This window comes from Pholcus phalangioides, unplaced genomic scaffold, assembly GCF_987345545.1.
Source record: "Pholcus phalangioides strain wild (caught in Gottingen) unplaced genomic scaffold, Ppha-v1.0 ptg000029l_1, whole genome shotgun sequence".
Taxonomy (NCBI): Eukaryota; Metazoa; Arthropoda; class Arachnida; order Araneae; family Pholcidae; genus Pholcus; species Pholcus phalangioides.
This window is the reverse complement of record NW_028301619.1, coordinates 1024637-1050742: the sequence shown is the minus strand read 5'-3', so window position 1 is coordinate 1050742 and position 26106 is coordinate 1024637. Positions and strand designations below refer to the sequence as shown.

Sequence of the window (26106 nt, the reverse complement as noted above, 5' to 3'; positions counted from 1 at the left end):
CGATTGACATTGTGAATTTTTGTGTAATAGGCACACCTCGTTAGTGTGAGAAACAACTATTAATAATCATAGGAAGTTTTTTTTCTTCTTTAAAGATCGAAATTTCATACATCAGATGAGAGTTAGCGAAAGCCAGAGTGATTTTAAACCAATAGAAATGTCTTGAAATACTGTGATAGCACGTGCGATGTGGTATATATTCCATCACAGACACACATGGAGTTGGTCACAATAATGACTACCTTGTATCATTTTAATTAATTAACCCCTTAAGTGCCCTAGGCATACATGTATATGCCTTATGAAGTCTCAACTGTGCTACAGGTGTAGCACAGTTCACGTACATACATCTTTACAGCACGTGAGCGAAAAAGGGTGACAGATCCTTCAAGATTTCGTCAATGAACTCAAAAAACCTGGCAAAGAAACCCCTCTCAAAGATGTAGGAAGCAATGTGATCAAATGACATTAAATAAGCTTCAGAAAATGCAAATATTAGAAAAAATAAATTTTCTTAGCTAAAAAAAAATTAGAATTTTTTTTTATAATTTACTTTTCCAAAACAGTCAGAAAATAAAATCAACAAAACAAAATCCAGAAAATGCTGAACAATGTGCTTTCTGTTAAGCCAGACAATTTTATTTCTGTTCAATTATATAAAACGTACAGGTTCAAGTGCAATAATTTTGAGAGTAGTTGCACTTGGCAAATTCCACACATCAAGCAAAAAATTCACGTATTTCTGTGGTCAAATTGCAATGTAAATAAATTAAAATAAATCTATGAGTATCACAAGCAAATCTCAGATCTGTCTTATAAACAGTATGAACATACCAATAAGTTATTAAGTTGGAAAAGATATTTCTCAAAATCATTTCGGAAAATATATATTTAAAACAAATCTATTAACTCAACTTCCATGGGGTCATTTCAAAGAATAATTTATTCAAAAATTGTTTATTCTTTACAAAAGTGGCCAATCTTAATGGTAAGGCAAAGAAAAAGTAGTGACATATTGTATTTTCAAGCATTATCACAATGCTTCGAATCATTTTCATGTACCAGGTAACTTGAAAAATTCTGAGATTTAGATTAAGTTAATTTTTTTAAGGGTATTTTTTTTAATTTTATCAACCTGTTTTTATTTATCTTTTTTACAGTATAAATAACCAAGAAGATCAAAGGTCCCATACTGGTTATTACAATGTGTTACAATAAGTTGCAGTAAGTTTTCTATAATATACAGAGGCTTTTTAAATAATGATAATCTGGAATATCTTTATGAAACTTTTTTAATTTTGCACTCACGCAAGATCTACACAACATACACAGATTGCATTTTGAATCATGTCAGCAGTGTGTGAATATCCCAGAAGGTCGAGTTGCCTAACTTCTGTGTGTGATACAGACTTTTCTTTTTTTGTGCACCTCATGTATTAATTTAAAAAAAACCATTACACACCTGATATTTTATTAACTTATTCAGTTTTTTTCCCATTTAATCATTTTACCCCCTGCATATGATATGAAAAAATTCAGTACTTTTCCGCAAAAAAAAGTAAATTTGTGAAAGAAAATATTAAATAAAAAAAAAGTTATGTCAATGTTGGCTTTTTGACACACATAGCTATGTGCAAAAGAAACCAACACTAGAGATAATTTCCTTCAGAAGAGTTTATATATTTTTATTTGCCAAATAAGTGGTTTTTAATACATTTTCTCAGGATTTCTTTTGAAATTAATAGAACTAAGTGGTCTAGTTAATTTCATTATAAAGTTTAAAAAAAATCCAAGAAAGTTTTCCTATGGATTAGTAACACCATCTATTAATCAAAAAACAAGGTAAAATAAATGTGAACATTGAAACGGAAATTCTTATTTGTGATATGGCAAATTAGACTGTGCACAAAACTTGTTGTCCGTATCACATATGGGCGAAACTGTTGAGGAAGATCAGGAGAACGTGCGAATCAAGACGACTTATGCACTCACAAGATCAGCGATTACAGGCAACCAGCTTGAGTTGTTATTCGAGCTTGCTTTACAGACTTTCTTATATTAAACAGCCATTTTAAACCTGTCATTATGGTATTTGAATCATGCATTTCACAAATGTGACAATGCATTTTTGTTAGTCACATGTTTTGGTCGAGTGAAGTTACACGTGGAAAGCCGCTCAATCTTCGCTTTCATAAAACACACACACTGCCACTGTGATTCAAAATTACATCTGCCTGCAAGGAATGTTGGTAGATGCTGCACATGTGTTGAATTTACAAATGCACGCTAAACGTGGCATTGCCAAACTGTCCATAAAAACACGTTTTGGATCTTGCAGAACCTTATACATTTTGTACATGTATATTTATAGATATATTTTGGGTAAAAAGAAAGCCATGATCCAACCAACCATTACAGAAATCACTTCTATCATGTGTTGAGGTTCCTTATTTATGTATTACTTATAAAAAATCCATGTTTTGTAGATTTATGTTCATACTTGAATTGAAAAAAGTTTTTTTACAGTCAGGCTCGCTTATAACAAACACAGATATTACAAAATTTCACATATACACAACAAAGTTCTCTTTCCCGGGATATTCATATTGCTTATCAAGCTGTTATGCATATAATGAATAGTTTCAGAGTTTTTTTACTTCGTTACTAATAGGCCCAACTGTATTAATAAAACTATTACGTATGCTATCAATATGAATTTGAATTATTGTAAAGAAAAATTCCCAACAGTCAACTACCACTCCACTCCTCGACTTACAAATGAAAAATACACAAACACATGTTATGCTCTGTCACAATTCGATAGTTAAAAAATTAAAATAAACATTATCCTACAAAAAAAATCTGCATCTTCTGTAACCTTCTCCCTCAACATTATTTTTCTTTAACTTAGACTATAGATTACATTTTTAAATGGGACTACTCTATTTCAAATCCCATATTAGCAACCTTTTGCTTGAAACGATATAAACCTACAATGTTCAAAACAGACCTAATTCATAAGTCAGGAATCAGTTGTGTTGGAGAATATCATCAATTTAGAGATACATTTTCCCCTTTAAATTATTCATAATTAAAACAATTGTATTGCAAGTGCTGTTTTTTTCAAACGAAAACAAAATACACCTAATAAAAAATTTTTAAAACATAGTTTGCAAGTGACAAATATAATGTCGAATTGAAACTATTCAATAAAAAATCTAAAATCAGACAACCTATCAAAACAATTTCTTTTCCATGATGGGTTCATTTTCATGTTTCACAAGTACTGAAAATTTATTTACACAAAATGATTTCGAAAGAAATTGACATTATTTTTCTTGAAACTGCAAAATTTCAATGGCATATTAAAAAAAAACATTTTTATAAGCAAAGATTTTATAGGAGTTATTACTTTCAATAAAAGTAAATTTTGGGAAAGTGTTACTATCACTAAAATGAGTTTCCTACAATTTGAACTTTTAGCCTCAATATACTTTTATAACGTTATTGTAGTGCTTTTTGATGTGCTTGTCCAGCTTATAAGTTTATAAATTTGTTTTTGTCACAATTAAATTACTTAAATTAGTACGTTCCCATGGAGTTGAACTAAAAAATTATTTTAATTAAGGAGAAGCATCACAGTCTTGAATCATTAGTTTACGTGCAATATAAAATTTTGGAACTCTCACTTTAAGACAACACTGCAGTGATGAGGAAACTGATACTGTAATTTTTTCCCCCCAATATATCTCACATTACCAGGGGATATCATGAAATAAAAAAACAACCGAATTCAATAACTACACAAACACAAAATATTATTTACAAAGTATTAGTATTCAAATATGAACAAATATTTTAGAATAAAACATAGAAAATGAGAATTTAAAGTAACTATTTTTTTTTCAACGATGAAAGATTGTTAAACAAGTTTGCAAAATAAGCAAAAAGTAATAAAATAGACTTTTCCCCATTTTTCTTCTAGCATTATGATTGTAAAAACACCCGATTTCAAATAAGTTTTAAAATAGAATTTGTGACTAGGTAGTGCATACCATTGGTGGCCAATGGGGCTTCATTGAGGTTCAAATAACACCGAAAAGAATCATTAATTATACAATTGCATCGAGAGAATTTGCTAATAAATGTATATATAAAATGTCTTTCCAAACGAGCATGTTTAAAATAAAATACTGACAAGAGTACACAAAAAAATTACACTATTTACTAAACCTGATACGACTGACAAATGAGTTAGAAGCACAACTGAGATTTTTTTAGCACTTTAAGGTAGCCAAATCAGTATTTTACATGTCTTGAAACATAAATCATTACGTTTTTTTCCACTGGTCAGAAATTAAACAAAATATTTCAATGCAAATAGTTTTTGTAAAATCTGCACCAAAAATGGACATGACTGCTTAAGGTGCAGGAGAAAAATTGAGAAAGTCACAGGTTTCAATATAAAGTCATTTGGTAGCAAGACAATTATACAAATGTAATATAGCAGTAACCTCTGCTTTTTCACTTACTCAATTTTTTTTATATCCAAACAAATAAGATGGTGCAGCAAAATGTGAAACTGCATTGCAGTATACATTTCAGATTTGCGCTATCTATTGACAATTTGAAATGCTTATGTACAAATTACAAAAATATCTTAATCAATATACAAGTCACTGAATAATAGTTTGCTTGCTTTCATACAGTCAATATATATATATACAAAGCCTTCATTTTAAACATATTTCTGACAAAACTTATGAAAAAACTTGTCAAAGTATTGTACAAAACCACCTAGACTTTCTGACAGGTTCAATATTTTTTAGCTGATGTCCGCAGGTCTTTGGAGGTTGATTAGCTTCCTATAAGAGGAGAAAAATCGTATTCAGAAAAGTACTCTGTATAAATGAGAAAATAAAATTAAGTTTTAAACTTTCAAACATAAAATCCAGAGCTTTGCCACCTGAACATGGAAATTTTTGTGTAACCTGGAATTCAGTGTATAATTCAATTTTGGTTATTTAATCTTAGGCATCAACTTTGAGTTTAAATTAGTTCCTCCTCGCTGATCGACTATATTCCAAAATGCAGCACTGTCATGAGGTTTATTTTAAATGTATTTGACCATGTCAAAAATTAATATATTGATAAACATTTTTGTTTAATAAACATTGGCCTTGAGTATACATGCAGGTAATAAAAATATATTGTTAACCTACTATAGTTTATTGCGCTTAGAATTAAAAAAAAAAGTTTTTGCAAGTCTTACATTTACAAAAACCATGCCATGGTGTTTCAATTCATTTGTGGTCTGGTCTACTATTAAAATGTCTTTTTACATACAGCAGGCAGACCCTTCAGTACGATACTTACAAAACTTAAAAATTGAAGCATTTGCCATTTTCACTTCCAACATGAATGACAGCAGCGCTTCTTGCACACGAAACACGCATAACACTGATATCATGAAATATGTTAGGGCTACACTTATACAACCATGACACTTTCCAGGAACTGATTTGTTAGAAATTCCCATAAGCACCTTATTCGAGTCATGCAGCAATGCACTATTTTCAGGGGCTCAATCCAGTTTTTCTCCACTGGGTTTTGTTTTTGTGAGAATATATTTCTTGTTTTTTGTTAGAGATTAACAAATTTATCATGAATTCAGCCGGTTAGCACGAGTCCATTCACAATAACAAAATTAAGCGACATTAATATTATCACTTTTTTAATGGACAGTATTTATATCATTGGCAATGAAGTTTTCTGCCATTTATTTGTACAGATTTTGTTATAATAAACACAACACACTGAATAAATAGTTGGACTTCTGAGTAAAAAATGACTTGTTCAAAAAGAACACCTAATTTATAAAAAGTCTGAAATATTTGATTCAATTGAAGATGAGAGTTTACAATAATTATACTGATCCAGACAAAACCGGTTTTGAAGAATAACTCCTTCATGAACACTGTGCAAAGCCAATTTCTTTGATGTACTGACACCTAATGGCTGTGCACAGTTTAAAGATAATCTGAGTCCACACTGACCTTGGAGAATGACCAAACTAAAACTGGTTTATAATAGTTACTTAGTATCGTGAGGAGGAGAGGGGTTTCTGACGGCAAACTGTGCATATGTGCAACTTCATGCTCAGACAAACACGTGTTTTGCCAAGGGGTGGTGCACGTGCCTAACCATTTATTCAAACATGTTTGATATGGAGAACAAAACTAAATAGAAACCTGTTTGGAATAGCGGTTCAGCACACATCATGAGCAATTCTATTCCAAGCAGTAGTTTCCACACGTTTTACAAGACCTACAACAGCAGTTTACAAAATGGGAAGTCCTGGAGTGTTCTCAACGCCATATTTCCAGTGGCACAAGTTGCATATTTTTTTAGATACACTGGCCAGACAGAAGTTACAGCTAGGATTGTAACTGATCAGCATTTCATTCTAACACTGTAAACAAATCTCCATGTGTGGGCATTTATCAATGATTTAGTAATTCATTAATTTTTCTTGCAGACAAATAGGAAAAGAAAAAAATTATGAAAGGCTCATTTCAGTTTCTGAAAGTTTGTGAAATGCAATCCTTTACACACAGAATTTTGTGAAGTAAACCTATTTCCCAGACCTGGAATTTTGTGAAGAGTTTTCCAGACCCAAATTTTGGTTGGACAGATCCCTGATTTAGTTAATAGCAATTGTCATTGCATAGCAAGCCTAATGTAGCAATTTTCAATCAGTTTATTTTGCATAAATACACTTTTTGGCACAAATCACAAGACCTCATTTTGACAGCAAAGAAGAGGGAACAAAATTACATACCATCTTCTTTTCCATTTTTGTTTTAATGTCTCTGGCCAGAGATAAAAATGCTTCCTGTACATTTATACTGTTTTTTGCACTTGTTTCCATAAAACGTATTCCATATTCAACTGCCAACTGAGAAAATGAAAAATTAAATATATGTGAACTGCAAAAAACTTCTAAAAATGTCAAAAGATTTAATAGAAAATATTTTATATATTTTTACTCAAAAAGTTTCCATAAAAAATATTGGTATTTCTATTGGAAATTAAAATTTTCTCATTGAATCACATTCATTTGTAAACATATTCAGCTGAAAGTAAACCATCAGCAAAAAATTAATATATTGTTCTAATATCACACATTTGCAATAAACCAGTATATAAACCATAATTTGTGTGAATGCAATTATGGAATGAGGCATTTACACTTTTGAAGTTTTCATGATATGTAAGATTTCCAATGATTTGCGCATGTGCACGCGTTTCTGCAGTTCATTATATTTTCTGTTCTTTGTAACACAAATTGTTTTCTGCAGTTTTTTTATTTGTATGAAAGGGATTGAAATTACCTGTATGCAGATGAACCTTCAGCGAAAGTTGAAGGGACTGGCATAGAATTTGTCAAATACAAAAGATTTGTGATTATCTGACACTAAATTAAAAGACAATTGACAAAATTTGGTATGTCTGTGTGCTCTTTAAATATGAATTCCCCCCAGTGGATAATTTGCAGTTGGGGGCCATTAAATTTGTATTTATTTATTTTCACTTACACATAATAGTTTAGTTATTTAAATTAAACACTCATTATAAAAAAAAACTCAAGGGACCCGAAAATCAAGTTGCTACATCTAATAAAAAAATATTCTATGAAGATAGGACCATAAATTTTCTTATATGTCGAGATTCAATATCAGCCAGGTTTGAATTTATTTCATTTAAGGTGTTTATACTTTATTGTTAGTACACAAAGAAAAATGAAACTAATAATATGCCCTCTTGGTTATCCAACTATTTCGATTATCCAACACGCCTGGTCAGATAATTGGGAGTCTACTGTGCAGGATGTTATGGGTTGAAACCAGGATTTTCTAATGTTCCTTAGAGATGTGTTGAAATAGGTTAGTGCATCAACTGTGATTAGTGTATGAACTTTGATGCAAATACATCTTTATTTTTAGTACAAAGCCCCCCAGATGGAAAACTGAATGATGTAGGCAAGTTTTGTCACACCATTAGAGTGGTTATCATTTAGCCCATGACACGTACACACACAGGACAGGCACACTTGTGATGCCTGTTCTATAGTGAACTGATTCTCAAATACATACTATATAGATCGTGGAGAAGAGATTCAGGATGGGAGAACAGTTGAAAATTCATGCAAGGCTGAAAGAACACCCCTACATTCAGCATAATGTAACAATACAGTGTGATGTCGATACCAAAATTTCATTCTCTGCCCATTTCTCTTCAAGGAGATGTCTTGATGATTCATATAGCTACAAGAAAACAATTTAGACATCCACTGAAATCACTATTCTAACTCACCTGGGTCCTTTTTTGAATAAAACTGCCCCCCCACCCCCAAAAGGAAATTAGAGTAAATGTTTTCCTATCATTCTCTGATACCATATTAAAAATCAAATATCAGTGACTCACTAACACATTCAATCAAAAAGTTCAATTTACCAGTTTAACTAGGTGTAATTATTACCATTGCTAAATATTTTACTCTTACCTGTCACAGGCACTGTTGCTGAAACATAATTATGAAATAATTAAAAAAAATACCTCATTGTTATTTGTTATAATGGTTTTAGAAGAAAATTATTATCAAGCTTACAAAGAAATCCATTAACACAAAAAATAACATATGAACAGGGCTTTACAAATGTAAAAAAAATTTAGGTGCCAGTCAAATTTCTTAGGAACTAAGGAGTTTTTCCCTCAAAAAGCAAAACATTATCTGGGACTGTTTTTCTTAACTTTTTGGGACTAAATGACTCTTTTCCATGTTGGAAGACACATCATTACAAAATCAGAAAACTTGGTGCCATCCTTATACTCCAATTTAGCAATCACATATATAAAATTCTAGTGACCATGGCGACCTTTTGCTTAGAATATTTCCTGAATATCAATATACAGTAGTCTCTTGCTAATGTGGCACATATCAGACCAGCATGTGCTAGATTGCCAAAATTGCTGGATTACTTTAACTTAATTGAAAAAGTCAGTATTTTAAGTAAAAACTTCTAGCAAAGACAAGCACAAGTGACATGTTTTCCTCTTCTATACTCGAAGAAATCCTGCCTAAAAATACTGGATTACTGGCCGGGCCGGATTATCAAGAGTCTACCAGCAAATGTAGACAGGAAAAATTCTACAAGCAGTCAGACTTTCTTCTCTTGACGAAGAAGTTGCACAGTGAATCTTCAGACAAAAAATTAATTAAAAACTGATTTAATATCGCACACAATGCATTTTTTGCCCCAACATTCTGGCTTGCACATTCTTATTTGGTGAGCAATGTTTAAGGATATATACTAACAGTTCTTAAAATAACACCAGGTTTAATGATTTACTTTCAATTAAAAAATGAGCACTTCTTCCTTTGAAACTGCATCCTGTGTATGGCAAAACATGTGCCAGAATTTAATCTGCTTCTTGCATTGGATTTACTGTCTGGCAACTCAGTTATAAAAGTATTACCATATTGATGATTGGAAACTGCCAAAACCCTATGATCTAAATTCGTAAAAGGTTGAATGAATCCAACAAAATTGCTTGGATGATGAGTGGGCTACTTCAAATATGAATTGCCAGCATGGGAAAAATTCAAAATACCAATTTGTAGATTTTAGTGTTTTTTCCCCCCCCCCCATAATTTAATGCCCATTTTGGCAATGTTTGGTTGGGGTGCATTGAGATTAGGTACCACTTGATGTGAATTGTGTTATTCAACCTATGGATCAAGGTGTACCACTCTAAATCAAGCATTTTTATCTTCATTAAGGCCAGGATTACACAATAAGTTTCAGAAAAAATTGTTTATAAAACTTGAAAAAAACAACCAATAAGCCTATTGCTTATATTTGCTCAAATATAACTGATATGCTTATTGGCTGCATTTTCAAGTTCTACAAAAGATATTGTGATCACAGCCTAAGAGTATGGCAGGGTTACCAGACATTTTTTTGTGTCATTTTGAATGTTTTCATATATTTCCGGAATTACTTATTTCTTTCTGAAAGAAAAAAAAAAATTACACTGCAAAAAAAACCATGCATCTCTTTATTAGTGTTTTTTTCCCCCACAAACTTTGACCAATCATGTCGAAATCCACAGATAACAAGAATCAAATTATCTCTGAGCATACCAGATACCGTGCAACTTCCAGCAATAGCTTATAAAGGGATTATGTGCTCAGAGTTATTGGTACACTTCATTTCCCAGTACTACACATTATGCATGGCTATCTTGATATTTAGATCTCACAGCAGTATAGTCCGACTGAGTAAAGGGTTGATTTCAATCGAATGAAAATCCTGAATTACTAAAATAAAAAAATAAATAGTACATATTGTATTTTACAAGTAATTTCCTCTGCATGTGAGGGAATGTATGTGTGCACATTCCTGTTTTTAAAATTTGAACACTGTTAAGAATCAATAACTTGTAACTTAAAGGACATATGGCTGATAAAGACAAAGTGCAAACAATTGGAATTGTTTGTAATAACATATGCCTGAGCCCATCAGCGCCTGCTAAATTTGTTTTGTTAAGAACAATGAATAAATGTGTGACTGTTTATATATCATATAAATAGTGTATCATAAATAGTGAGCTGTAAAATTCTTTTCAGGGAAAGCTACAAAACTTAAATAAAATTTTCAACAAAACACAGAGCATAGAAGAATGACTGGTTTGGATGAAAAGCCTTTGTATTGTAACACTGCTACTCATACAGAACATAACACCATGACAGTGATTCCATGTTTTGAAGCAGTGGAAATCTGGCAGTGGAAAAAAGTAAGACAAGATCATAAAAATGACCTACTTCGAATGGCACTGACAGACAACATTCAGCTTCATCGCAAGTGTTGGTACAATAATAGATCAAAACAGATGTGGCACTGCATGCTTCTATAATGGATTTGGACCTTTTCACAGAAAAGTATCTGCATCTATTCTTTTTCAACATATTGCCATGGACCAACACTTCATTGCAATGGACTCACAGACATTGACATGTTGATAGACAACAGGTCAAGTTTTTTGTTATCAGTTTTTGTTCAACTTCCATCACAATGATGGATGCGCATGTATTCAGCGTTAGAAGATATTATAGCAACAATTGTTGCATTAACCAGATGTGTGGCACCATTAAATATTAATTATTTGATTGGCTGCTAGAAGTTTAGAGAAGCTTCAACAATGCTATAACAGGAAAGTTCTAGATGACCATATGCTTATATTATAACATAAGAAAAAGCCTTTTTACATATAAAACTACATTATAATGTGGTAAATGTAATATGGGTTGACAAAAATTGCAATCTTACCTTGACATAAACATGGATGTAAATTTACTCAAATAGAGAAAAAAATCTGCTTGTATATCTGCAGACCCATTTATTTCAATTTCTATAAAAACAATCTATTTCTATTGTGATCAAATATTATTTATTTGATCACAATAGTGATTATTTATCCAGAGATGGTTTCAAAAATTACTAAGCACGATTAACTGTGTATTTGTTTTCTTACATAGAATAGAAATGCATGATAACTTAAAGGCACATTAGAGTTGAATAAAATACTGTGAAAGCAAAAATAAGTCTAAGTTACATGAAAGACTTTTTGAAATTAAAAATAAAGGCTACTTCATTTTTACTATAGTCTTAAAAAATTGTTATTGATAATGCTTCTCATATCTATGTATATAAAAACGAATGTATGTAAGTCTGTTTGTCCTTTATGCATTACTACACCATTCATCCGATCACCATGAAACTTTGGAGTTGTTGAGTACACTCCCGCGAAGGTTTCTGGCATAAATTTTTTTTTGAATTTTTTCCCCCTTTCCTTCATTTCCTTGAATTTCCTTTCTTCTGAGATCACAACAATGCACGACGGGTAAGCTAGTATATATTTTACAATATTTTCGGTCCAAAAAAAACAAAACAAGATCACGATTTCTTGTGGCACACATAAATTAAAGCAGTATTTTATCACTCAAATGATAAAAATGCAAATATATAATCTTTCACTCTCCATTTGTGTTCTTTAAAACTAAGACGTATGACCAAATTAAGCATTTTCCTAACACAAAGCACAAATTTAATAATGAAAACTTCGCGAATAAATATGACAACTGATTCCAAATTGATAAAAACTTCTATAAAAAAATCTATTGAACACACCTATAACAAACGCAAGTAAATACAGTCAACAGTTTATTTCTCTAATCTTCTGGCCTCAAGCAATATACTATTTCTTCAAACGTCTTTCCCATTTATAAACTAGTTTTCACGTCGGTACGGGTTGGTGAAATTGAGCGTCTACTGTACTAGGTTGAATTTTGAGGTGCAAAAACTTTGTTCTGATTGGCCAAGTATAAAAAATTTATCATGTTCTGATTGGCCAAGTATAAAAAATATACATGCTCTATTAAAAATAATCAAGAACTAAAAATCTATCATAACTGCTATTAATGTATCAGTACCAAATCCGGGTATATAAATAAAAATCCTATTTACTTTTGAAAAAAGAGCCAATTCATTGAAAGATTCATTTAAACAGTTTTCCCAAATGAATAAGAAACAATAATTTGGGTGAGTCACATGTCAGTAATCAATAATGTCATAAAATACAATGTTGTTCATCTGAACTAATTAATGGTGATCAGGATCAGCGATGCACAAACTTTTTGAAGCACAATGCCCTTTTGACCAAAAAATTTATTGGCGACCCATACAGAGGCTGGCCATGTCTCGCGACCCAACTAGGACATTACGTCTATTTTTTGCCAGTAAACATGTCCCAAAAGTCTGTTTTGGAACTCTTGTTCTAATTTTACCTAGGCAATATTTACTTCCAAAGATATTCAGTTTTCTTAAATATCATATAAATATTTACTTTGTTTTTTGATGTATTTGGTGCCCCTTATGCAAGATGGAAGTGTAGCGAGGTGCATGTTCCTTGATTTTCATATACAGGGTGATTAAGAAAGAATCATCCGATTTTGAAATGATTCTACACTTGAAAACGACCATAAAAAAATTTCATGAAATGTGCACACATTTTACCCCGTATATTCACATATTACTTATTGTTCTATATTCAGTGTTTTTAATTTTTAAGAAATATACAATTTTGAAATCGGGTGATTCTCCCATGTACTTTTTTGCAAGAACATTGCACATTCGCGATTCTGGCATGACAGAGCAGATATATTGATTATTGTACAATTAGAATTTGATAAAATCATGTATGATACATGGTAATTAGCTCAGCTGAATAAAAGCATTCTTTAGTTCTAGCATATTTTTAAATAAAAACAAATTTCTTATTTGGAAGTTTTTATTTTGGAGAACCTCTCGCAACCCATTAGTTGATTGACGAGACCCACAGTTTGCGCACCACTGATCTAGATAATACAAAAAAATAAGTATGAAAAAAAAAAAAAGGAATTTTTTTATTCCCGATAATTTCAAATGAAATCACACAAATTTGAGGTCCAGCTTCCTATAGAGTTTTCATCAATTGATATTATGAAATGGACTGAAACGTGGAAGAGTAAATCAACACCACCGGTCGTGTAACGGTGCAAACATGCGGCAGGTGGACAGGGACCACCCCATTCAAATAAGTGCTAATTAATTAATATTTATATTTTTAAAAGTAATAGTTCCATCTAAAAAGTCATGTCAAGCCATCGGATGTGGTGCTGCCTCGTCATTGTTTGCGATAAAAAGGTATGTTATCGGCACTGCTTCCGCCACCTGACGGCTCCAGAATAATAGACATTATGAAAATGGGGAGAAATCGGATCCGATTGGTTGCCTCAACAACAGCCAACCCTACATAAGGCGATAGTGAGACCACCTTTTCGGATTCCTTTTCAACTTTACTCCATCATGTAGTTTCATCTCAATAACTTGCTTCATCGGTCATACTTCGATTCTATCTGGGGGGAGTCTGGTCCTCCGTCATCAATGTTCCTGAATTCTTGGCTCTTGTTGTGTTTGCTCGTGATGCTTACTTAATTCTGATCCCAGTTGTGAGAAACTGTCGCAATCCATGACTTGACAGCCATGACTTGAATTCATTACAAGAGGGAATTCTAAGAAAATTCAAATAGACTAATCTGGTAGTGCCATTTTGCAGGCATCCAATCAGGAAGCTGCACTGGCCTTACACCCAAGCTCTCATTTTCGTTCCCACCACAACGTTTTTGAAGTGAACAGGCATACATTTTTCTGCTAAGCAAACAGAAGGTTAAGATGTGTTATCCAACCCAAGTGGGATCCTTGGTCAGTGTGATTAATGGTTAAATATTTATTCCTCTGAAGACAACAAAATACAAACACACCTAATGCATTTTAGCATTAGGTGTGTTTGTATTTTTTATATATTTGCTTTATTCATTGGTGACTTCTAAATAGAACTGAAACCGTTTGAAGAATTTATTTTTATGCATTTTAAAAAATAAATAATATGACACTGAACATTCATTTGAGGTATCATTTCACAAGCTTACACTTCTGCAACTGCCTTAAGCTGGAAAATGCATTTATGTAATCCAGGAAAATATGACAATTGGAAATGAACATGAAAAAGAAAATGAGTTTAAGCATTTACTTGTTCTCCACGTTCCTTTGAAACCTGCCTTCTTTCATTGACATCACATTTGTTTCCTAAAATCATTTTTTCAACATCTGTTGACGCATGCTGCAATTATAATATGAAATAAAACAATATCACAAACAGAAAATTTTTGATAACTTTGATAAGTAATTAAAGTTCAGTCACTAACACATAAAAACAATCACAGTAGACTGGCTTTGACAGGGTTGATACAAAATTTCCAACATAAAAATTAAGTTTTTAAGGAGTCATGACAAACTTCATAACTTACAAGTTTTATAGTAAAAAAAAAGCACACATGCAAATTTATTTTGAATCTACCACACAAATTTTCCCTCTTCTCAAGAAAAAATTATATATATATATATATATATATATAAAATAATAATAGATAAATGAAAATAAATAGAGCAGTTCAGAAATTACAACTTTTGATTTGTCACCCAGTATTATAAAATTCATAAAAAAATCCATATACAGATAATCCATACTTTTCTGTTGTCACCAGATGTTTTAAAACCTTCAAGTTTTGCTCAAAAATATAATTCATAGCATCATCAAATAAATGATAAAAATTCTACAAGACATTCATAAAGTAATTTCCCCCTCAATTATTCAAAGTAGAAAAACCAAAGTTAAAAAAAATTTTCGTTATAAAATTATTTATATATTTGTAGCAACTCGTTTCACCTCTGAAAGTGGATCAACAAATACATGAAAAATTCTTTGAAATTAATTTTTTCAATTTTCATGGGCACGATTCCTGCTGGCTTCTTATTAATTATACTCAGAAAAAAAAACTGTTGCAAAATGGGAGCAAATTTCGGGAGACTTCACACAATGTTTGGCAATTTAGCACTCGATATTTGGCAAAATTAACATTCATAATTTGTCACATTAGCTCCTTTACTCGCAGAATGAAACATTTTTTCACGAAACATCGGAAGTTGACGCAATGATGATCGATTGACGCATGCTATCATTCTGTTTGATTGCACAACTTATGTAAAAACATCAGGATAGTATTCACTGAGATTCCAAGTCAGTGAGATCTTGTGCTCATTTTTTGATTATCTATTCCTTCCTTTGACAACATCAATCATTAGATAGTAAAGATTTCAAAAATATTTGTCATCTCGTTTGGTTATAGTTTCTAAAACAAAGCAGAAGTTAGGCATAAATGGAGACTTTTTCATATTTTTGTTAGACAGCATTTGAAAACTTAGTAGGAGCTTCCCTGACATCGGTTATAAATTTTTACTGATAGTTGGTTCCTACCCCTTCTTAGCCATTTTGTTTCGTAATGCTGAGAAGGGATATAGAAGATTTTCTTATACAAATGAAAATTCCACAAGAATCACAATCAGTGTTATTCGAAAAATAATTTTGAAGAGTAATTTCACTCCTCTTCAAAGGGGTATTTTTTCATCAGTGAGAAATAACTATTAAAAAAAATTACTCAAAAGCTAGGAGGATTAATTTTGAGGAGTAAAGTTGAATCATGAATCAAGATGCATATTGATGAACACTGGTCACAATAGACTAATTGCTCATTGAGGTGGTTGACCCTTACAACAGCAATCAAAAAAGCAAAGCAATCAAAAAATATCTAATATAAAATATCTAATAGTGAGTTCAAAACAGAACAGAAGAGCCTACAACAACATTGAACGGAGTAAGGTGTGAGTGATATTGAGGTGAGCAGTTTGTTCCATTGGTTCGGTGTGCTAGCTATCGGATTCTGCAGTTTAGTCGAAATCAATGCTTATCGCCAGGCAGCAACAGAAGAAAACAGCATCTAAATAGAATGAGCCAATTTCTTTACAGATTGCATTACCGTGCACAGACAAGAAAGATCTGCACAGGTGAAATAAAAAAATTAAAGGGAATTTTGCTTACAGGAGCCAAAACCATCATGTGAGGGTACGAACATAGTATAGGCAGATTTTCCGATTTCAACAGTCAGTGCACCATTCACACATGTAGGAGAACACGGTAGAGGGTGTGTATGCACACAGCAAGCAGATTTTTCGTCACACATTTTCACACTTCGATCGGCGCTGATTGTCGGAATTGGAAAACGCGCACCATATCCATACCCTGAAGATTGCCATTTGCATCGCTTTTCCATCATTTCTCTAATTAGCTTTCTCTATTAGCTTTCCGCGCTTTGGTGGTACTACCTAAGACAGATAAACATTGTAAAAATGTGGAGAACTCAAAATTTGTTTTTGCTCATTGAAATTCTGTTGATTGGCCCTGAAATCAATCATTGTTGATTTCATGGATCTAAGGTCAGCTTTACCAGATGTGGAGACCAACCATCATCCCCACAAGAAGAGGGGGGAGGCTCCAAGACAATTCTTTTTTGTTTTTTCACACTTTAAATTCACTATAGAGGGGCGGGCAATGATAATCTGGCCTGAGTTTGCCAAATATCTTAGCCTAAAAGTCCTGCTGCATGATGTGGGGCCATGGAACCAACTATAGGCTCTTCTAGATATATTTCACATATACATTAATTATACTATTCAGATTTTTCAAAGTCCAATATTAGACATTTGCTATTTGCCCTACTCAGAGCCACAACTGGGGGGAGCAGGCGGGACTGATGCCCTGGACCAGAGAGGGCACAAATTCCCCACTTTAATCTGTTTAACATTAGAAGGGGGTGCCAAAATGCATGCTTGCCCCAGCTCACCAAGCATCAAGTTGTGGCCTCCTAAATTATACAGGCCTCTGCACACGCAATCAAGTGATCTGTGACATCAGCAACAGTAATGCTATATCTTGTTCTTTCCCTATGTAGCCGAGCACTATTGAACATGTTTTTTTTGTTTGTCTCTCTCGCACGTATTTTTATAATTTCACTTGGATTGCCCAGTTTTTAACATTCATTTTTTTTTTTTCATATACAAGTATATACGTATATTTTTATTTCTGATGTCATTCACGTGTGTCGTTCCGAATTGTCGAGGCAATTACAGAAATGGACCAACGTGTTAAGATTCCCCTCATATTAAAAGAAAAGTTTTCAAAATTACCAGCAGTAGTAGGGAAGGGAAGTGCGCTTTTGTATTATTTATAATATTAATCAAATTTTATTGGTTATGCAGGCAAAGCATTATTATACTATTTTTATGATAATGTGGAAGGCTAGTCAAAATTTAATCATGCAGCTCATAAATTTGGATTTGTCTAAAGAATAAAATATTTCTTTTACTTCAATACAAAATAAAAGTTAGTATTATTGCTTTTTTTGGTATTGCTGTTTTATGATTATCTCTATTGATTAAGCAGATTGAACATTGATTTTCCATCAAACATGTTTACCATGAGGTAGCTGTTTTTAAATAGCATGCTATCACTTATTATTTAATTTTTTGTCCATTTCAGCAATTTTCTCATTGTTTTATTTTTACATAATTGTCGATAGTTTACATTGGTTTAACTTCCCGCTGATGATTGGCTTAATAAAGATTAGTTATACATAGTGATGTAAAATTCTCTAGAATAATCTTTAGGAGAATATTCTTATTGAAGAGAATATTCTCAAGAATATAGTTATATATTATAATGAATGATCTCTATAAATAACTTGAGAATATTCTCTGGGAGGACAATTATAAATAACTTGAGAATATGTATATATGTGATATTCTTATTTTTGATAAGAATATTTTCTTATCGAAGATAATATTCTGTACATGTCAGATAAAATCAAAACATTTAAACCCCTATAATTGTCTCAAGATGACATTAAATATAGACATTTATTGGTATTGTCGAAACCAAAGCAAAATCCCTCTGTGTCTCAAGATGAAATATTTTCTTATATGTACGAATTTGGCTAATGTTATGAAATACTATGAGGTTTTTTCCTCGTCTTGTAGGTATGTGAACATTTCAAGTCAAATGAAATAATTAGGGAAGCAAGATATTTGATGAAAAATCTGGGAAAATAATTACTGTGCCTTTTAAGCACCCTAAACTGCAGAATGGTGCAATTCCATCGCTATATCCAAATTGTCCTGCATATATGTCTGCTTCAACTTCAACATAGTCATCCGGCAGAGAAAGTCCAGAGATGAGAAAGAAAAGAGAGTTCCAATGTAAAAAAAGCATTAGAGAACAGCTTTAATGAAAAAGATTACGAAACCAGCAGAAAAGTTCAAAATATAGCTGATATATTTTCTAAAATTGACTGTTGATATTGGACACCAATAAAAAACAAAGACAACATATTTCTTCATATAGTGGATGTTCCCAATCCAAGAATACAACCATCTGTTGTCATTGACAACAACCTGATTGTTTCCGCTGCTGTTGAAAACTCCCCAATTGAGGAGGTATGTAATGCATGAATGATCACTAACATTACTGAACTTAACTCTGTTGAATTTTGTCAAGACGTGTGATGAAGGGGATGTATCTAAATTTGATTCAAACTTGAAATTGGTGGAAGTATTGTTAAAAAGAACTTTAGGGGAAAGTACAGACATGTTTCATTTTATTATAGAATAATTGAAACTGTTTGCATTGAAAGATAATCAAAAACACATTACATGTTCAATTGATTTGTCAGTTTTTTCTTCCCTTTTCTATACATGTATGTGTGTGCGACACCTCATGCCTATAAGTTTGTTAGGGACAGTGGATTTCTTATATTACCTCCCCCAGCACATTGCAACGAATGTTTCTCGGATGCAGACCCAACAGTTTGAGCAGAAAAACAATTTTCTGTGGTATGCTCAAACTAGTCGAAATCATTAACAGACAGCGAGAGATATGTTATGTTAATGGTAGATGAAATACACATAAAACAATTTTTTGATTTCAAGGGAGGAAATATGGTTGGGTTTACCACTGATGGGACTTCTGCTGCAACTAGCACCCATGTATTTATGGTTAACAGCATTTTATGTGCATTCAAAGATGTACATATATTGTCAGTCAAATCATTTAATGCTGAATTTTAACATTTTTATATCAAAAAAATAATCCTAGGTTTAGAAGGTGTTGGTTTTTTTGTCATTGCAGTTATCACTGATAACAATAGCATTAATAAAAGTGCAATGGCCATGTTTACTAGTCCACCTAAACAGCAGATAGTACATTGTCACCCTATTGATAAGAATAGGCCATTATTTTATGTTGTTGATGCTGTGCATTTGCTGAAGTGTATCAGAAATACACTCATGTCCATAAATTGAGGATAATGCCAGGTCCGGCATTCATTCATATTCATAACGCCCATTTATTAAACAAAAGATAAAGAACAAAAACGATGGTGTATGTATGATACCATTCATAAAAACTACAATTTTTGCTCCCTGGAGCAATTGTAAAAAATATCTTCTTTACAAAAACTTACTATTACATGGTTGGTATGATGGTTAATACATTGTATGTCTCCCATGCGATGAAATACAGTCCGTACAACGCACACTGTGACGATGTCCACATTGCATGTTCTCTACTCCAGGCTAATCGCTGCCGACAGTGGGTTGCCGTGAGCGGAACACATCTGACAGGCCTGCGAGCATATAGACCAATATCTCCCAAACGTCTGTACACGGTTTGCCTTGAAACTGTGGTACCCGTGGCTGCAGATAGCTGACGAGACAGGTCGAATGCTGTGCTCCGTCTGCTTCTTTTGGCAGTTACTGCCAAATACCGGTCTTCATTCGGCGTTGTAACTCGGGGGCGACCTGTACTGTAATGTCTACTGACATTTCCGTTATCTTGGAATCGTTGCCAAAGCCTAGAGATGACACTTTGGGCAATTCCTCGGATACTTCCATCTGAGTACGCCCACATTCCAGGCGGCCGATAATTCTACCACGTAAAAAATCATCCACATGCGTCCTCTGTGTCATAACTGTTCGCTTATGGCACTGAGCGCCTTACAGAACTCATGTGAACAATTTTACTTCTTTGCCACCATTCCTTATATACCCCCCTCTTACACTCTCGTCATTGTGACGTACTATCGGCATCATCTGGTGGCTTCCTGAAATTTGCATATCATTCTTGTAGATGTGTGTGATAATTCTACAGGTGAAATTTTTACTTTAGATTCAGATTTCCAAGTGATTCTGAATTATCCTTAATTTATGGACATGAGTGTAATTGGGTTAACCAAAAATACCCTGAAAGAGCTCTGTATTATCCTCCATTTGAAGGGTTCACAGAGATAGGTGCACAGCATCATTATTTGTTTTGGAAAAGGTGCACACATCAGGAGCTGAAAGCTTATTAAAATTTGGTTACAATCTATATCTTACAGAGCATTGCACCCAACCACATAGCTGCCAACTTTTGAAAAAAAAATTTCCAAATAAAATAGGGATTTTCCACACATAAAAGTTAAAGCTTAGGGGAATAAAATCCCTACGCAAAAAACAAATGAAATTGGAGGCCAAAACTTCAATGGTGATTTTAAAAATATATTCAGTCCCCCCCCCCGTATTCGCGGTTTTTTCCTTCATTGGAAAATTTTTTTTGAAACACTCAACAATCGTCATTCACGCGTGTTTTGTTTACAAAATTTGAGTTGTGTGTGTTTAGGATGGCTCATTTTTCAAGTGCTACTGATAATGCTTCGGAAAGACAAAAAAAGAAGTGAAAGGTTTACAAGAAAAATTGGATATATAGACTATGCTTGGCGAAAGAAATTCAATTGCTGCTGCTGTGGCCCATCATTACGGAATCAACGAATCTACGGTGAGATATATCAAGAAAAAAAAATCTGAAATTCGTTCAGCCGTGGCTGTAGCTGCACCTGAGGCAGTGAAAACTGTGCATCGCCTACATTCTTCCCGGAAAAAACACACTATAATCTTGGCTTGAGGGGGTAGAACCCCAACCCCGTCCTGCATATGCCAATGTATTGTGTTCAATCAGAAACGATGTGAACAAACATTCTGAGTGAATGACCACAATATCATTGGAAGATGAAGGAAAAAAAACGTCAATTTTTGAAGCACATTGACTTTTTGTGATACTTGCTTGGTGTTTTTTTTATGTCAGTCTCCACCATGGCAGATGTTTATGTCCGTTACACAACACAACTTGTACAAAAAGAAAAAGTCTGCCCTTTTCTGGAACGTTCGATGAAAGGAAATTCATTGGGGAATAAGTATGTTTAAAATTGATTATATTTTTTGTTATCGCATGTACGTTACTTCAACAAAAGAGGAGATTTTGACACATGCGTGTCACTATAATCTTCAATTATTATCCAGGACTATTGGCTGCAAAGCTATTTACCTGCACGATAAGACAAACAACTTTTCTTGTTACCATCAGAGGGTTTGTAAAACTTCCTTTAAAAGGAATTTCCCATTTACGATATGTGACATCATTTCGAAAAGGGAAAAAACAGAGGCAAAAAACTTTTTGCCCCACAAGAAATTCCTTATGGCTTGTTTTCAGAAGAGGGATTCTTTTTAAATGAAGTACAGAATTTTTAGGGACAATTAGGGATTTTTTGTGATTTTCGTAAAAATTTGGGAGATTTAAGAACTTTTTGGGAGGTCGAGAGATGAAGATAAAATTCGGGAGACTCCCAGAAAATTCAGGAGACTTGGCAGCTATGCAACTATTATAGAGAAACAAAACGTGAAACTTGCTTTACAGATTTTCAATCATATATTGGCGGAGGGGTTGCTAGAACTTAATAAAAAAGCAAACGTTGTTGACTGTGAAAGCACTTCTCATTTCATAAAGATTATTTTAAGGTGCTGGAATGTAATGAACGTGAAGGTATTGCAAAAAATGAAATATCAGGCACCTATCATACCATCTGAGAATGATGAAAGAATAGTATTTCTTCATATGGTTATGGATTGGTTAGATGCTTGGGAAGCAATGGGTTGTGAAAGGGGAAATCGACAAAAGAGACTCATTCTGTTCTAAGTTTAACTAAATTCACTGATTGAAATTTGTAAGTATTGTTTCGATGAGTTGAAAATGTCATATGAACTTTTAGGGAAATTCCAAACGGACTGCTTAGAGTCTCGCTTCAGAAAATATAGACAATTCAGTGGAGCTCAGTACAATGTCTCTCTAAGGCAAGTATTTGAGGTAGAAAAAAAATTACATAATGAAACATTGTTGAAAGCTGGATTTCTAGATAATGAAGAAAGATGAGACAAGAAAATTGTTTTCATTCCAGTCTCATTGATATTGATTGTTTTAATGTTTCTGTATCAGATGAAGATTTAGAAAACTCTGTTGAAAAGCACTTCCTGTGATTGCTTACATAGGTGGATGTTGTGTGAGAAATGTGTTAAAGTTGAATGTGAGAATTGTATAGAAGCATTAATTATGAATGACTTATCTAATCACCACTCTTTAATAAATGCCATTAGTCTGGGAAACTTGTGTATCCAGAAAACATTGTTGTGGATGCGCTACTTTTTAATTATATTGTTGTTAAGCTCTGCACTGTTTTTGAGGGAGAGTTTAAGAGAGATGATCACAGGAGAATAGCACATGAAATAACGTATAATTTATTGATTGAAAGGGAAATTTTTCCACCTGAAAGATGTGAAAAACATTCTATGGATTATAATTAGGGATACGTAAATTTCGCAAAAAAAAATTTTTTGAATCAGAAATTTTGCATTTATTCACAATAACGAATTCCAAATGAAAAAAATTTCACTTTCATTCACACACATGAAAAGAACTCGAATAAATGAAACGGTTTAAATCAAAAATTTAGCATTTTAAAAAAAAAGTATCTATTTCACTATTAATTTAACCTTATTTTTCAAATGCTTTTTATAGCATCATTTTCCGAAATTCAAAAAAGTTGCATATACAGTTGGGTACACTTATAACATAACCGGTGGATAAAAAATACAGTTGTGAAATCCTTAAAATTTGGACCATTCACGTCTATACTTTTTTATCTCTGTTATACCCTACTTAAAACATGCGTTGTGAATATAACAAAATAAAAAAAGTAATCCAGATGTAATACTGCAAAAAAAAAAAACCAAAATTATATAGTCAAAAACACAGCCTTTTATGGATAACATTCCTTGTATACGGGTGATATCTTAGACCTAAATTTTTTCAATAAATGCGAAAATACATGGATGGAATAGTTACACTTCCTAATCAACAGATATTATAATTGACAAACTTTAGCGCCACCCGTGGATAATAAATATAACTATTTTGGAAATAAAATTTTTGACATTTATTAAAATCCTGTCTTCCTGTGCAGAACTGTATTGTCTATGCTCTTCAAATTATATGGAATTTTTACTTGTTTTTATAACTTTGTGATGTTTTTTTATTCGTGGTCTCAATTCAAGTTGAGACTGGTGGCTAATTCAAGTTTATTATTAATTGGTAAATTCATGAACATCACAGTGGGATTATTTTTTCTGAATTTTTTAAATGTACAATACTGTCAACTTCAAAGGGAAAAACCATTAGCATACTATATTTACTACTCAAAAAAATCATTAACATTTCAAAAAATATCTGCATGTTGTTGTATATATTATCTCGTTTTCTAAATAAATTTCCAAAATTACCAGGTACCAATCAAAAACTATATTCATGCTATATTATATTTCAATTATGTGAGGCATAAGCTTATTTTTTCCACGCCAATCTCAATAATGCATATATATCATTGCTACGTAATCTAATTTCAAAACCTCCCTATAACATACACGTCGGTTATTACACACTTCTCAAATCACCTAGGGCTATGTTGTAGCCGAACTCGACTGTATTTACATCTAACACCACGCCAAAGAGGGAAAAAGTGATGCTTGTGGTTTCCCTTTCAAGCACGCTCACAAGTACTGAGCAAAATTACGACTTTCCACTTCAAAAAGTGTAAATTACCTAGATTTCGCAAAAAAGTAATAAAAAAATCAATTTCAGCATTTATTTGTCAAAGTTGGAAATATTTCACATTTATTTTGTAAATTTCGCATTTATCGCGGCTATTTCGTAAATACGAAATTTACGTATCCCTAATTATAATATAAAGTCAATTCTATAGGCATCTACTAATGCATACTTGAACAATTTCTGTAAAAAAAAGAATGACTTACTTGTAATGAATTCAAAATAAAAAAGTAGAAAACAATCCCAAGCGAAAGATATGAGAAAAATGCAAACACTTTCCAAGTAGTTTAAAAAGTAACCAACAATGAAGACAAGGAGAAAGCTGTGAATTCCTAAATGTATTTAGACATACCATTGGTGTCGTTTTCAGAGCTAGGAAATCATGGCTTTTTGCTTTGCTATTTGCCTTTATCGTTAATTCCTTCTTCAATTATGCTTATCAGGCAAAGAATCATTATTTGTTCATACTATCCAAAGAGGTTTTTATTTTTTCAAATATTTTGCAGAGATGCTGTGGAGACAATGCGAAACCGCCTGTGCACTTTCGAAACATAACCATTAAATGAAAAAATATTCCTTAATGCAATATACTGTGATTTGGGAGGGAGACATCAAATTTCAATTTAATTTATTTATATATTGTCTCCCTTATACCAGAAATATAAATGTGTGGACGGTTTAGAGAGATATAGATGGCTTTTTTCTCAGCCAGAGATATCAAGGAAATAGTTATTTTCCGGATATTATGCTGATATCTCTGGCTGAGAAAAAAGCCATCTATATCTCTCTAAACCGTCCCACCCGGGGGCCATTTCCTGAAGTTAAGAGAGGCTACTAATGCCTCTACTTCAGCGCCTCACGACACAGTGCGTGAAATTAGGAAGGCAGATTCATGGGTCTCCAGTGGTGTAGATGGTAGCATGCTTGCCCGGTTTGCAAGAGGGCCTGGGTTCGAGCCCCGGCGGAGACGTGATGACTTTTCTTTCCGAGCTCACCTCAGCATAATATCCGGAAAATAACTGTTTCCTTGATATCTCTGGCTGAGAAAAAAGCCATCTATATCTCTCTAAACGTATATATAGTTGAAAAAAAATTTCAATGTTTTGACAAAAAACCCTGACTGGTTTCGTAATTCATGGAGAAAAAAAAAAATCAAAAAATATCCTCGCAGTATCTGATGGGATTGTTAGGTGAGGTCGCGGTTTAGCACTACTTCTTGTGACATCACAATCCTACACAAAGGCCAGTTATCTAGGCAGTTGTGCTCTGGTGTTGGCTTGCACCGCAAGCTTGTCATCGTATCCCTTTAAATTTGGTCCAAATATTGCATCACAACACTATTATTGGAGAATGACTCTTCAATTCGATCACCGACCTTATTTTAGTCTGATGTCTATCATTTTTCGAACTCTTGTTCTGTCACATCCACATACTATTTAGTTGTTACGCTATAGCTAGTTGATAAAGATCGACCTGATTTTAAAAAAAATGTACAATAATTTAAAAAAATCTTACTTCCTTCTA

General features: G+C 32.9%; 1 protein-coding gene across 1 annotated transcript in view; it reads right to left on the bottom strand.

Annotated features, from left to right (window-relative positions):
• Positions 1 to 617: 617 nt before the first annotated feature.
• The window catches only part of Rab8 (RAS oncogene family member Rab8), a 96672-nt gene continuing 71183 nt past the window's right edge, over positions 618 to 26106 (bottom strand). Inside the window, exons 5-7 of the mRNA XM_089252522.1 lie at positions 14695 to 14784; positions 6842 to 6958; positions 618 to 4865 (exon numbers count right to left, since the gene is read on the bottom strand). Of these exons, the coding sequence (XP_089108648.1) occupies positions 4776 to 4865; positions 6842 to 6958; positions 14695 to 14784 (297 nt within the window). The 3' untranslated portion in view covers positions 618 to 4775. The remainder of the gene's footprint in view (positions 4866 to 6841; positions 6959 to 14694; positions 14785 to 26106) is intronic.